Genomic DNA, 15327 nt, shown 5'->3' on the forward strand with positions numbered 1-15327 from the left:
ACTGGTGTAGTTGGATATGGGATAGACAGACAGACACTGGTGTAGTTGGATATGGGACAGACAGACACTGGTGTAGTTGGATATGAGACAGATAGACAGACAGAGAGACACAGACACTGGTGTAGTTGGATATGGGACAGACAGACACTGGTGTAGTTGGATATGGGACAGACAGACACTGGTGTAGTTGGATATGAGACAGACAGAGAGACACAGACACTGGTGTAGTTGGAAATGGGATAGACAGACAGACACTGGTGTAGTTGGATATGGGACAGACAGAGAGACACAGACACTGGTGTAGTTGGAAATGGGATAGACAGACAGACACTGGTGTAGTTGGATATGGGACAGACAGAGAGACACAGACACTGGTGTAGTTGGATATGGGACAGACAGACACTGGTGTAGTTGGATATGGGACAGACAGACACTGGTGTAGTTGGATATGGGACAGACAGACACTGGTGTAGTTGGATATGGGACAGACAGACACTGGTGTAGTTGGATATGGGACAGACAGAGAGACACAGACACTGGTGTAGTTGCCTATGGGACACTAGACTAACACCCTCCATGTGATTGTCTGAAATGACACCCTATTCCCTACATAGTGCATAGGGCCCATAGGGCTCTGGTCAAAAGTAGTGCACTATGCAGGGAATAGGGTGCTACGGCCATAGGGCTCTGGTCAAAAGTAGTGCACTATGCAGGGAATAGGGGGCTGTTTCGGACACCGCTTGTCTGTCTGTGGAGTGTAAAGATGTGTTGATTCTAATCACAATCTTTTTGTAAATTGCATCAAAATGTTTAAATGTCTCCATCGGATTTAAGTTATTGTACAACTGGAAGATGATTGGCTGATGTCTTAATGATCCTCTCAGGTGGTCACTGCTTTGATTGGACGGGATGAAATGGTGCACAATGAAGGTCCACCTCTGTGAATGGCTGTTATGTTGATGGGGGCGGGTCTGACCTGCTCTCTCTCTCTGTTTCTATTGGTCACATTAGTGATCCGTCTGTCTGTAACTGCAGCTACTGTCTCAAAAGGCCTCCTTTTGGTCGTTACTAGTTAATACAGCCACAAAGTCATAATTATGGCCAAACCCCGTCTATTTCTAAAATGTTTATTCTTAAAATCTGATTTTAAACCTAACCACAATGATAACCTAATACCTAACCTTAAATGAAGACCAAAAAGCACATGTTTGTTTTCATGAATTTTTTTACGATATAGCCAATGCCCTGACTTTGTGGCTGTGATACAGACAGGAAGTACACTAAACTACAGGAAGTGCCAGGTCACATGACAGAACAATTATAGAATGAAGTGCAGGTTCTAGAACCATCTCTGGACCAGTTGGCCATGTAGCTCCTGATTTGAGGGTGGGGACGGACACTTGTTTAACACCAATGCATTCTATTTTACCGTCATTACGTCCCTAATGGCACCGATATGCCCTCTGTAGTGCACTACTTTTGGCCAGACCACTGTCCATAGGACCTTGCGGTAGACTAGCATCCTGTTTAGGGGGTGTACTTGTACATCAAGCTGCCTCACACTACAGAAACAGGAGATAGACTAGCGTCCTGCCTCACTACAGAAACAGGAGATAGACTAGTGTCCTGCCTCACTACAGAAACAGGAGATAGACTAGTGTCCTGCCTCACTACAGAAACAGGAGATAGACTAGTGTCCTGCCTCACACTACAGAAACAGGAGATAGACTAGCATCCTGCCTCACTACAGAAACAGGAGATAGACTAGCATCCTGCCTCACTACAGAAACAGGAGATAGACTAGCGTCCTGTACAGAAACAGGAGATAGACTAGCATCCTGCCTCACTACAGAAACAGGAGAGACTAGCGTCCTGCCTCACACTACAGAAACAGGAGATAGACTAGCGTCCTGCCTCACACTACAGAAACAGGATATAGACTAGCGTCCTGCCTCACACTACAGAAACAGGAGATAGACTAGCGTCCTGCCTCACACTACAGAAACAGGAGATAGACTAGCGTCCTGCCTCACACTACAGAAACAGGAGATAGACTAGCGTCCTGTCCTGCCTCTCACTACAGAAACAGGAGATAGACTAGCGTCCTGCCTCACACTACAGAAACAGGAGATAGACTAGCGTCCTGCCTCACACTACAGAAACAGGAGATAGACTAGCGTCCTGCCTCACTACAGAAACAGGCGATAGACTAGCGTCCTGCCTCACACTACAGAAACAGGAGATTGACTAGTGTCCTGCCTCACTACAGAAACAGGAGATTGACTAGTGTCCTGCCTCACACTACAGAAACAGGAGATTGACTAGTGTCCTGCCTCACACTACAGAAACAGGAGATAGACTAGCATCCTGCCTCACTACAGAAACAGGCGATAGACTAGCGTCCTGCCTCACACTACAGAAACAGGAGATAGACTAGCATCCTGCCTCACTACAGAAACAGGAGATTGACTAGTGTCCTGCCTCACACTACAGAAACAGGAGATAGACTAGCATCCTGCCTCACTACAGAAACAGGCGATAGACTAGCGTCCTGCCTCACACTACAGAAACAGGCGATAGACTAGCGTCCTGCCTCACACTACAGAAACAGGAGATTGACTAGTGTCCTGCCTCACACTACAGAAACAGGAGATTGACTAGTGTCCTGCCTCACACTACAGAAACAGGAGATTGACTAGTGTCCTGCCTCACACTACAGAAACAGGAGATTGACTAGTGTCCTGCCTCACACTACAGAAACAGGAGATAGACTAGCATCCTGCCTCACTACAGAAACAGGCTGACTCCTGCCTCACACTACAGAAACAGGAGATAGACTAGCATCCTGCCTCACACTACAGAAACAGGCGATAGACTATTGGGTCATTTGAGTGTCTCACTACAGAAACAGGAGATTGACTAGTGTCCTGTTACAGAAACAGGAGATGGTGGCCTCACACTACAGAAACAGGAGATAGACTAGCATCCTGCCTCACTGTGTCACACTACAGAAACAGGAGATAGACTAGCATCCTGCCTCACTACAGAAACAGGCGATAGACTAGCGTCCTGCCTCACACTACAGAAACAGGCGATAGACTAGCGTCCTGCCTCACACTACAGAAACAGGAGATAGACTGGCATCCTGCCTCACTACAGAAACAGGAGATTGACTAGTGTCCTGCCTCACACTACAGAAACAGGAGAAACAGAGCCAACCTTTCTGACTCTGACGAGGCTGACTTACCACACAGGTAATATTGGGTCATTTGAGTCTCATACTGTGTGTTAGTGGATGGGGACGGTCTACTGTGTGTTAGCGGATGGGGACGGTCTACTGTTTGTTAGCGGATGGGGACGGTCTACTGTGTGTTAGTGGATGGGGACATGAACAAAGACCAAACCTGTCTGTGGTGATCTGATCCTCTGTCTGTCTGCATACCTTTCTGTCTCTGTGTTGTTTGGGTTAAACTAGTCAGTCAGTACCTACCAATTAGAATCACCAAGGTCATTAGAGATCAGTCAAACTGAAATGTTGTGTAGAGTGGAAGGTAGGCATGTGTACTACATCATACACAACATGTGTACTACATCATACACAACATGTGTAGAGTGGAAAGTTAACGTGTACTACATCATCATACCTCTGCCTTTTACATCTGTAAACAGGAAGTGATATCAGCAGCATTTAAACAGTACTGTCCTTCATTTCAGGTCTTCAGTCATTTCAGAACAAGAACAACGAAGATAAACCGCGAAAAACAGCCTAAACGTTATTATCTGTATCTGAAGGCCAAACTAGATTTTTAACGTCGGGAATATTCTTAGATACTTTGCCGTAACAGGGAAAATAAAAACCTAAAATGCATTTAAACTGAACAATAAAAATGTGTAAATCATACCTCTGCATGTCTCGGTGCATTTTGACATCTGACCCTATGAAATCTCACAGTTTCAACTTGAATTGTAAGGGGATGTGTAGTGTGTAGTGTGTGTACACTGAGTGGGACAAACATTAAGAACACCTGCTCTTTTCATGACAGACTGCCCAGGTGAATCCAGGTGAAAACTATGGTCCCTTATTGATGTCACTTGTTAAATCCACTTCTATCACTGTAAATGAAGGGGGAGGAGACAGGTTAGAGAAGGATGTTTAAGCCTTGAGACATGGATTGTGTATGTGTGCCATTCAGAGGGGGAATTGGCAAGACAAAATATTGAGGTGCCAGAGGGTTTGTGTCAAAGAACTACAACGCTGCTGGGTTTTTAACGCTCAACAGTTTCCTTTGTGAACGGTCCACCACCCAAAGGACACCCAGCCAACTTGACACAACTGTGGGAAGCGTTGGAGTCAACGTGGGCCAGTATCCCTGTGGAACGCTTTCAACAACTTGTAGAGTCCAAGCCCCGATGAATTGAGGCTGTTCTGAGGGGAAAAGGGGAGGGGGGTTCAACTCAATATCAGGAAGGTGTTCTTAATGTTTTGTACTCTCAGTGTAGGTTAATATTGAACCTACTGGTTATTTACCAGCAAATCACCAGGACCTGGAAAGACCGCTTCTCCCTCCTCCCTCTCAAGCTGTAGTGGTAGAGAACATCATTGGTAGCAATTTTGCAGAGGACCTTGGTGTTGAGGCCTTTATTTGACACGTTGAGCGAATTCAGATGATCAAACCTACCCGCCAGGTAGTCAACCTGTGCGATCCGTTCCTCAGTGGCGGGTTTAGGTAGAGGCAGACGCCCAGGGCGGCACAAAGGTGCCCGCACAAAAAAAAAACTAAAAATAACATTCCTAATGGTGACATTTGCGAGATCGGTTTTCTATCGCTCATTTTCACGTTACACCAATGATAGGATGTCACCGTGTGGGACGGTGGGTCAATAAACCTTGTCGAAGTGGGTAATATTCATATGTAAACAAAGTGAATTGTAATTGGATGCATTTTACCGCCATATCATACTGTGCTATGATTGGTTAAGACCACCCAGACGGTTAGGTCATGGTCACTTTGATCCTGGTTGGCGATACGTGAACATGCCAGCTATAGCTAGCTAATAAAGAGCTACGTTAAGAAATATCCTGTCGTACTGCATTTGATTATTTTGTACAAAGTGTGCAAAACAAGACAGAGTTGGCACCCTGATACTAGTTGAAGAGCTAGGCAGGTTACTGCCTGGGAAGGTCTCCCACTCAGGAGTACGACACCGGGACTGGAGCGGGGGAAGGTTGACCTCAGGTCTCCCAACTGGAAACCCGAGGTAGGGGGAGCGCACCTCTAACTTTTTACAGTAGGAATGGAATTTAGTTTGTGTGTTTCTTGTTTGAAGTGCCATAGTGAAATAATCATGTTCCCTTCTATATAAGTGTGTTATTCTATTTGTGTATTTGTGTGTATGTTGGGGTAGCAGGTAGCCTAGCAGTTAGAGCGTCGGGCGGCAGGTAGCCTAGCGGTTAGAGCGTCGGGCGGCAGGTAGCCTAGCGGTTAGAGCGTCGGGCGGCAGGTAGCCTAGCGGTTAGAGCGTCGGGCGGCAGGTAGCCTAGCGGTTAGAGCGTCGGGCGGCAGGTAGCCTAGCGTTTAGAGCGTTGGGCGGCAGGTAGCCTAGCGGTTAGAGCGTCCCTTTAGAAGGCCTGGTTATACACCTGCTGGAGCTCGTTCCCCATTATCCCTTTAGAAGGCCTGGTTATACACCTGCTGGAGCTCGTTCCCCATGATCCCTTTAGAAGGCCTGGAAACACCTGCACACCCATCCCAGACCAGTCCCGCAGAGCCCAGGTACAGATCCACTGTGTTAAAGACAGCCTCTGGCCAGTCCCACGGAGCCCAGGTACAGATCCACTGTGTTCCCCAAAGACAGCCCCTGACCAGTCTCACGGAGCCCAGGTACAGATCCACTGTGTTAGAAGGCCAGCCCTGACCAGTCCCACAGGAGCCCAGGTACAGATCCACTGTGTTAAAGACAGCCTCTGACCAGTCCCACAGAGCCCAGGTACAGATCCACTGTGTTACAGCCTCTGGTCAGTCCCACAGAGCCCAGGTACAGATCCACTGTGTTAAAGACAGCCCCTGACTAGTCCCACAGAGCCCAGGTACAGATCCACTATGTTAAAGAGCCTCTGACCAGTCCTACAGAGCCCAGGTACAGATCCACTGTGTTAGACAGCCTCTGGCCAGTCCCACAGAGCCCAGGTACAGATCCACTGTGTTAAAGACAGCCTCTGACCAGTCCCACAGAGCCCAGGTACAGATCCACTGTGTTAAAGAGCCTCTGTGGTGGTGGACAAATCAGCACTGGAAGGGAACTACTCCTCGATGTTAATAATTATCCCAGACACTGGAAGGGAACTACTCCTCGGTGTTATTAATTATCCCAGACGTGTCTGACATAGACCCATTAGAAGGGCATGGTTAGCCACATCTGTGGATTCATCAAGCTTCCATGTGTAATGGCTGTTTTCACTGATGCGCTCTGATGTCTGGCGTGTTATGACCTCAGACATGTCCTGGATTCTCCTCCTCATGGTGTCCTCAGACATGTCCTGGATTCTCCTCCTCATGGTGTTCGCAGACATGTCCTGGATTCTCCTCCTCATGGTGTTCTCAGACATGTCCTGGATTCTCCTCATGGTGTCCTCAGACATGTCCTGGATTCTCCTCCTCATGGTGTCCTCAGACATGTCCTGGATTCTCCTCATGGCTTCCAGACATGTCAGACATGTCCTGGACATGTCCTCTCCTCATGGTGTCCTCAGACATGTCCTGGATTTCTCCTCATGGTGTTCTCAGACATGTCCTGGATTCTCCTCCTCATGGTGTTCTCAGACATGTCCTGGATTCTCCTCCTCATGGTGTTCTCAGACATGTCCTTGATTCTCCTCCTCATGGTGTTCTCAGACATGTCCTGGATTCTCCTCCTCATGGTGTCCTCAGACATGTCCTCATGGTGTCCTCAGACATGTCCTGGATTCTCCTCCTCATGGTGTCCTCAGACATGTCCTGGATTCTCCTCCTCATGGTGTCCTCAGACATGTCCTGGATTGTCCTCCTCATGGTGTCCTCAGACATGTCCTGGATTCTCCTCCTCATGGTGTTCTCAGACATGTCCTGGATTCTCCTCCTCATGGTGTTCTCAGACATGTCCTGGATTCTCCTCCTCATGGTGTTCTCAGACATGTCCTGGATTCTCCTCATGGTGTCCTCAGACATGTCCTGGATTCTCCTCATGGTGTCCTCAGACATGTCCTGGATTCTCCTCCTCATGGTGTCCTCAGACATGTTCTGGATTCTCCTCCTCATGGTGTCCTCAGACATGTCCTGGATTCTCCTCCTCATGGTGTCCTCAGACATGTCCTGGATTCTCCTCCTCATGGTGTCCTCAGACATGTCCTGGATTCTCCTCAGACATGTCCTGGATTCTCCTCCTCATGGTGTTCTCAGACATGTCCTGGATTCTGGATTCTCCTCATGGTGTCCTCAGACATGTCCTGGATCCTCCTCATGGTGTCCTCAGACATGTCCTGGATTCTCCTCCTCATTGTGTCCCCAGACATGTCCTGGATTCTCCTCCTCATGGTGTCCTCAGACATGTCCTGGATTATCCTCCTCATGGTGTCCTCAGACATATCCTGGATTCTCATGGTGTTCTCAGACATGTCCTGGATTCTCCTCATGGTGTCCTCAGACATGTTCTGGATTCTCCTCTTCATGGTGTCCTCAGACATGTCCTGGATTCTCCTCCTCGTGGTGTTCTCAGACATGTCCTGGATTCTCCTCCTCATGGTGTTCTCAGACATGTCCTGGATTCTCCTCATGGCTTCCTCAGACATGTCCTGGATTCTCCTCCTCATGGTGTCCTCAGACATGTCCTGGATTCTCCTCCTCATGGTGTTCTCAGACATGTCCTGGATTCTCCTCCTCATGGTGTCCTCAGACATGTCCTGGATTCTCCTCCTCATGGTGTCCTCAGACATGTCCTGGATTCTCCTCCTCATGGTGTCCTCAGACATGTCCTGGATTCTCATGGTGTTCTCAGACATGTCCTGGATTCTCCTCCTCATGGTGTCCTCAGACATGTCCTGGATTCTCCTCATGGTGTCCTCAGACATGTCCTGGATTCTCCTCATGGTGTCCTCAGACATGTTCTGGATTCTCCTCTTCATGGTGTCCTCAGACATGTCCTGGATTCTCCTCCTTGTGGTGTTCTCAGATATGTCCTGGATTCTCCTCCTCATGGTGTTCTCAGACATGTCCTGGATTTCCTCCTCATGGTTCCTCAGACATGTCCTGGATTCTCCTCCTCATGGTGTTCTCAGACATGTCCTGGATTCTCCTCATGGCTTTCAGACATGTCCTGGATTCTCCTCCATGGTGTCCTCAGACATGTCCTGGATTCTCCTCCTCGTGGTGTCCTCAGACATGTCCTGGATTCTCTCCTCGTGGTGTCCTCAGACATGTCCTGGATTGTCCTCCTCATGGTGTCCTCAGACATGTCCTGGATTCTCCTCCTCATGGTGTCCTCAGACATGTCCTGGATTCTCCTCCTCATGGTGTCCTCAGACATGTCCTGGTTTCTCCTCCTCATGGTGTTCTCAGACATGTCCTGGATTCTCCTCCTCATGGTGTTCTCAGACATGTCCTGGATTCTCCTCATGGTGTCCTCAGACATGTCCTGGATTCTCCTCATGGTGTCCTCACATGTCCTGGATTCTCCTCATGGTGTCCTCAGACATGTCCTGGATTCTCCTCCTCATGGTGTCCTCAGACATGTCCTGGATTCTCCTCCTCATGGTGTCCTCAGACATGTCCTGGATTCTCCTCCTCATGGTGTCCTCAGACATGTCCTGGATTCTCCTCCTCATGGTGTCCTCAGACATGTCCTGGATTCTCCTCATGGTGTTCTCAGACATGTCCTGGATTCTCCTCCTCATGGTGTCCTCAGACATGTCCTGGATTCTCCTCCTCATGGTGTCCTCAGACATGTCCTGGATTCTCCTCCTCATGGTGTCCTCAGACATGTCCTGGATTCTCCTCCTCATGGTGTTCTCAGACATGTCCTGGATTCTCCTCCTCATGGTGTCCTCAGACATGTCCTGGATTCTCCTCCTCATGGTGTCCTCAGACATGTCCTGGATTCTGGATTCTCCTCATGGTATCCTCAGACATGTCCTGGATCCTCCTCATGGTGTCCTCAGACATGTCCTGGATTCTCCTCCTCGTGGTGTCCTCAGACATGTCCTGGATTCTCCTCATGGTGTCCTCAGACATGTCCTGGATTCTCCTCCTCATGGTGTCCTCAGACATGTCCTGGATTCTCCTCATGGTGTCCTCAGACATGTCCTGGATCCTCCTCATGGTGTCCTCTGATGTCTGGTGTGTTCCTCATAGTGTCATTGGATAGGTGTATGATGGTTTTAAGTTTGTTGGCGACGGACTCTCCCAAGATTTCAGTGCACATATCAATCGCAGCAGCGACTATGAGATCCTCTGCGCTGATGTGTTTTTTTTTTTGCACTTACCTTGTGGCCCAGCGCATTGCTATGAATCATATGTTCTTCAATGAATCTTGTGAGGACACCAGCTGGCTTATCATTGTGTCTTGGATTGCTTGGTGGCCAGATGTCTTTTTAGTTTTTGAGGGGTTTCATGCTCTCATTAGCTAACAGCTCGTTGCTCATAGGACGTCTACACTCACCCTGCCTGTCTTCAATATAGGTGAAACCATATAAATTATTTCCTCTTCTTGACAGGGACCGGATTGTCCTCCTTGTTGTTAACATTGGAAGCAGCAGTAGATGAAGGGGGAGCTGCACGTTTTAAAAACCTGTCCATGATTTTAATCTGACAGCTAGCCTACATGAGTTTAATGACTGCTAACTATCCACATGTGCAATGCCTGAGGAACACATCTGCATAGTTAGCTATCTAAGATGTCAGAAGGAGATCTGTATTATCTGATTGGCCGTGTCATATTTTAAAACAAAACAATGTTGCAGAGTGACATTTTATTGTGTGTTTGTGTTTGTATGTGTGTGCGTGCGTGCGCGTGTGTGTGTGCGCGCGCGATATGCAAAAATGCGGTATCCTTTCAAAATAAAAGTTTCAGTGCGCCGGTTAACTTTCGAAATATTTTTAATATTCTTGCATAAATCCCACGACCGCTTAAAATCCGACCCACCCAGTTCAGAATCCCTGGTTTAAACTACATCAGGATCTCCTTCTCCTTGGTGCAAGTTCACCAACTACTTCTCAGATAGAGTTCAGTGTGTCAAATCGGAGGGCCTGTTGTCCGGACTTCTGGCTGTCTCTATGGGGGTGCCACAGGGTTCAATTCTCGGGCCAACTCTTTTCTTTGGAAATATTAATGATGTGGCTCTTGCTGCTGGTGAGTCTCTGATCCATCTCTACGCAGACGACACCATTCTGTATACTTCTGGCCCTTCTTTGGACACTGTGTTAACTAACCTCCAGACGAGCTTCAATGCCATACAACTCTCCTTCCATGGCCTCCAACTTGTTTTAAATGCTAGTTAAACTAAATGCATGCTCTTCAACCGATTGCTGCCCGCACACGCCCCCCCGTCCAGCATCACTGCTCTGGACGGTTCTGACTTAGAATACGTGGACAACTAACCAGACACCTAGGTATTTGTAGACCGTAAACTCTCCTTCCAGACTCACATTAAGCATCTCCAATCCAAAATTAAATGTGGAATTATTTCGCAACAAAGCATCCTTCACTCAATGCTGCCAAACATACCCATTAACAACCCATTATCCCAGTCATATTAACAACCCATTATCCTAGTCACATTAATAACCCATTATCCCAGTCACATTAATAACCCATTATCCCAGTCACATTAATAACCCATTATCCCAGTCACATTAACAACCCATTATCCCAGTCATATTAACAACCCATTATCCCAGTCACATTATCCAACGCATCCCACTAGAGGTCTGTTCCATCAACCTTATACAGCGTGAACCTCCACTACACCACTTTGATACTGAACATGGGATCAGTGGGTATATGGAGTACACCTGGTTTAGTCTCCACTACACCACTTTGATACTGAACATGGGATCAGTGGGTATATGGAGTACACCTGGTTTAGTCTCCACTACACCACTTTGATACTGAACATGGGATCAGTGGGTATATGGAGTACACCTGGTTTAGTCTCCACTACACCACTTTGATACTGAACATGGGATCAGTGGGTATATGGAGTACACCTGGTTTAGTCTCCACTACACCACTTTGATACTGAACATGGGATCAGTGGGTATATGGAGTACACCTGGTTTAGTCTCCACTACACCACTTTGATACTGAACATGGGATCAGTGGGTATATGGAGTACACCTGGTTTAGTCTCCACTACACCACTTTGATACTGAACATGGGATCAGTGGGTATATGGAGTACACCTGGTTTAGTCTCCACTACACCACTTTGATACTGAACATGGGATCAGTGGGTATATGGAGTACACCTGGTTTAGTCTCCACTACACCACTTTGATACTGAACATGGGATCAGTGGGTATATGGAGTACACCTGGTTTAGTCTCCACTACACCACTTTGATACTGAACATGGGATCAGTGGGTATATGGAGTACACCTGGTTTAGTCTCCACTACACCACTTTGATACTGAACATGGGATCAGTGGGTATATGGAGTACACCTGGTTTAGTCTCCACTACACCACTTTGATACTGAACATGGGATCAGTGGGTATATGGAGTACACCTGGTTTAGTCTCCACTACACCACTTTGATACTGAACATGGGATCAGTGGGTATATGGAGTACACCTGGTTTAGTCTCCACTACACCACTTTGATACTGAACATGGGATCAGTGGGTATATGGAGTACACCTGGTTTAGTCTCCACTACACCACTTTGATACTGAACATGGGATCAGTGGGTATATGGAGTACACCTGGTTTAGTCTCCACTACACCACTTTGATACTGAACATGGGATCAGTGGGTATATGGAGTACACCTGGTTTAGTCTCCACTACACCACTTTGATACTGAACATGGGATCAGTGGGTATATGGAGTACACCTGGTTTAGTCTCCACTACACCACTTTGATACTGAACATGGGATCAGTGGGTATATGGAGTACACCTGGTTTAGTCTCCACTACACCACTTTGATACTGAACATGGGATCAGTGGGTATATGGAGTACACCTGGTTTAGTCTCCACTACACCACTTTGATACTGAACATGGGATCAGTGGGTATATGGAGTACACCTGGTTTAGTCTCCACTACACCACTTTGATACTGAACATGGGATCAGTGGGTATATGGAGTACACCTGGTTTAGTCTCCACTACACCACTTTGATACTGAACATGGGATCATCATGTGCTTCACTGCGGTATCAGACGATCCCACTAGAGGTCAGCAGTAAACAGAAACAGTTATTTTGATCCCCTTTTATTTAATGTTTAAATGACATTGTGGAATGTAAATCTCTCTCATGGTAATAATACAAACAAAAAACACACTTTTTTAAAAATTATTTTTTCTGCTTTGGAACCAAATAGAACATAACGGACTGAGTTTCAGGCTGAAAGATCTGGGTTATCGTCATGTCTTGGGTAGAGGTCTTCAACTGCCATCGCCATTAAAAACTCTGTCGACACAAGACACGGGAATAATTGTCGTTCGGGAATAGTTTAAAGTTGATAGTTATGAACCAGACCGTTAGACATTTGTAATTAGTGCTAGTTATTATGATAATTAACTAGTTATTGTGGTTAATGATAATTCACATGATGAGTTGAGTTCATAAAGCTCTCACCTTCGGTGTAGTCCATGTCTGGTCGCGTTGAGACGAAGGCCCAGGCCAGACCCACTAACAGGGCTATCACCAGGTTGACCACAATCCAGGGCTGGAGGATTTGGTGCTCTGAACCAGGGGGCCTGGAGGGAGGGAGGGAGGGAGGGAGAGAGACAGGGAGAGAGGAGGGGGTTAAAGGAAGAGGAGAGAGAGACAGGGAGAGAGGAGGGGTTAGAGGAAGAGGAGAGAGAGACAGGGAGAGAGGAGGGGGTTAGAGGAAGAGGAGAGAGAGACAGGGAGAGAGGAGGGGGTTAGAGGAAGAGGAGAGAGAGACAGGGAGAGAGGAGGGGGTTAGAGGAAGAGGAGAGAGAGACAGGGAGAGAGGAGGGGGTTAGAGGAAGAGGAGAGAGAGAAGTATTATCTACTTCACTTGCTTTGACAATATTAACATATGTTTCCCATGTCAATAAAGCCTCTTGAAATGAATTTAATTGATTTGAGAGGGAGGGAGGGGCGCTGGGGGACAGAGACAACACAAAGCTCAGACTCAAGACAGTTTCCTGTAGGTAATTAAGATTGTCCTAGCTACAGATGGAAGATGACGTAACAGGTGACCCATGATGAGTGCTTGTGTCCACACGTCCTGTTGTATGTCTCCAATCTCCTGTACTCAGCTGTTCTGCTTTAAATAATGTCTCTGTTGTACCTTGTGCTCTTTGTTATATATATATACACAGTGTTGATTACGCTTGTTGTTGCCGTTTTCTTTTTATTTCCAAAGGGAAGGGAAGTCTGAAGCTTCAGTATTAGTAACCCGATAGCAGACTACAGTTATGTGTCTGGGGTAACAGTCTTCAGTATTAGTAACCCGATAGCAGACTACAGCCATGTGTCTGGGGTAACAGTCTTCAGTATTAGTAACCCGATAGCAGACTACAGTTATGTGTCTGGGGTAACAGTCTTCAGTATTAGTAACCCGATAGCAGACTACAGGGGTAACAGTCGGATAGATAATAATACCTGCATCCCAATTAGGGCCCTGGTCACTATGTAAGGGATAGGTTGCTATGGGCCCTGGTCACTATGTAAGGGATAGGTTGCTATGGGCCCTGGTCAGGTATAGGTTGCTATGGGCCCTGGTCACTATATAGGGAATAGGTTGCTATGGGCCCTGGTCACTATATAGGGAATAGGTTGCTATGGGCCCTGGTCACTATATAGGGAATAGGTTGCCATTGTAGACCTCTACCACAGAGCTGTGCAGTGCTCACCACAGGGTCTCGTTGGCAGTGGGGTAGAGGTTAATACGATCGCTGGTCATCTGCTGACTGAGGGACAGGATGAGCGCTGTGAAGTACACTGGAAACACCAGAGAAGGAAGGAGAAAACATCATATCTCACAGAATATGTTTTGTCTTTGTCTACTACGCGGTTAACTAACAGAAGAGGCTACAGATGTTGTAATGAACTAGTAAGAAGAGGAACCTACAGAAGGAGGCCAGAGCAGCTGGGTCCAGAGTGAGGAATCCCCTTAGAGCCATGGAGGCCTTTGCCAGGTTCACCCTGCAACACAGAGCATGGAGATCAGACAGAGGAGCAGCTAGACTACAGTACAGTATAGAAACTAGACTACAGTATATAAACTAGACTACAGGAACAGGATAGAAACTAGACTACAGGAACAGGATAGAAACTAGACTACAGGAACAGTATAGAAACTAGACTACAGGAACAGGATAGAAACTAGACTACAGGAACAGTATAGAAACTAGACTACAGGAACAGTATAGAAACTAGACTACAGGAACAGTATAGAAACTAGACTACAGGAACAGTATAGGAACTAGACTACAGGAACAGTATAGAAACTAGACTACAGGAACAGTATAGAAACTAGACTACAGGAACAGTATAGAAACTAGACTGCAGGAACAGTATAGGAACTAGACTACAGGAACAGTATAGGAACTAGACTACAGGAACAGAAACTAGACTACAGGAACAGTATAGAAACTAGACTACAGGAACAGGATAGAAACTAGACTACAGTATAGAAACTAAACTACAGGAACAGTATAGAAACTAGACTACAGGATAGAAACTAGACTACAGGAACAGTATAGAAACTAGACTACAGGAACAGGATAGAAACTAGACTACAGGAACAGTATAGAAACTAGACTACAGGAACAGTATAGAAACTAGACTACAGGAACAGTATAGAAACTAGACTACAGGAACAGTATAGAAACTAGACTACAGGATAGAAACTAGACTACAGGAACAGTATAGAAACTAGACTACAGGATAGAAACTAGACTACAGGAACAGTATAGAAACTAGACTACAGGATAGAAACTAGACTACAGGAACAGTATAGAAACTAGACTACAGGAACAGGATAGAAACTAGACTACAGGAACAGTATAGAAACTAGACTACAGGAACAGTATAGAAACTAGACTACAGGAACAGGATAGAAACTAGACTACAGGAACAGTATAGAAACTAGACTAC

At 46.6% G+C, this 15327-nt stretch overlaps 1 protein-coding gene across 1 annotated transcript in view; it reads right to left on the minus strand.

Annotated features, from left to right (window-relative positions):
- Nucleotides 1–12448: 12448 nt before the first annotated feature.
- Nucleotides 12449–15327, minus strand: part of tmem237a (transmembrane protein 237a) — a 40297-nt gene continuing 37418 nt past the window's right edge. The window contains exons 5-8 of the mRNA XM_042307009.1: nt 14300–14373; nt 14082–14169; nt 12832–12953; nt 12449–12663 (exon numbers count right to left, since the gene is read on the minus strand). Coding sequence (XP_042162943.1) covers nt 12593–12663; nt 12832–12953; nt 14082–14169; nt 14300–14373 — 355 coding nt within the window. The 3' untranslated portion in view covers nt 12449–12592. The remainder of the gene's footprint in view (nt 12664–12831; nt 12954–14081; nt 14170–14299; nt 14374–15327) is intronic.

This window comes from Oncorhynchus tshawytscha, linkage group LG26, assembly GCF_018296145.1.
Source record: "Oncorhynchus tshawytscha isolate Ot180627B linkage group LG26, Otsh_v2.0, whole genome shotgun sequence".
Taxonomy (NCBI): domain Eukaryota; kingdom Metazoa; phylum Chordata; class Actinopteri; order Salmoniformes; family Salmonidae; genus Oncorhynchus; species Oncorhynchus tshawytscha.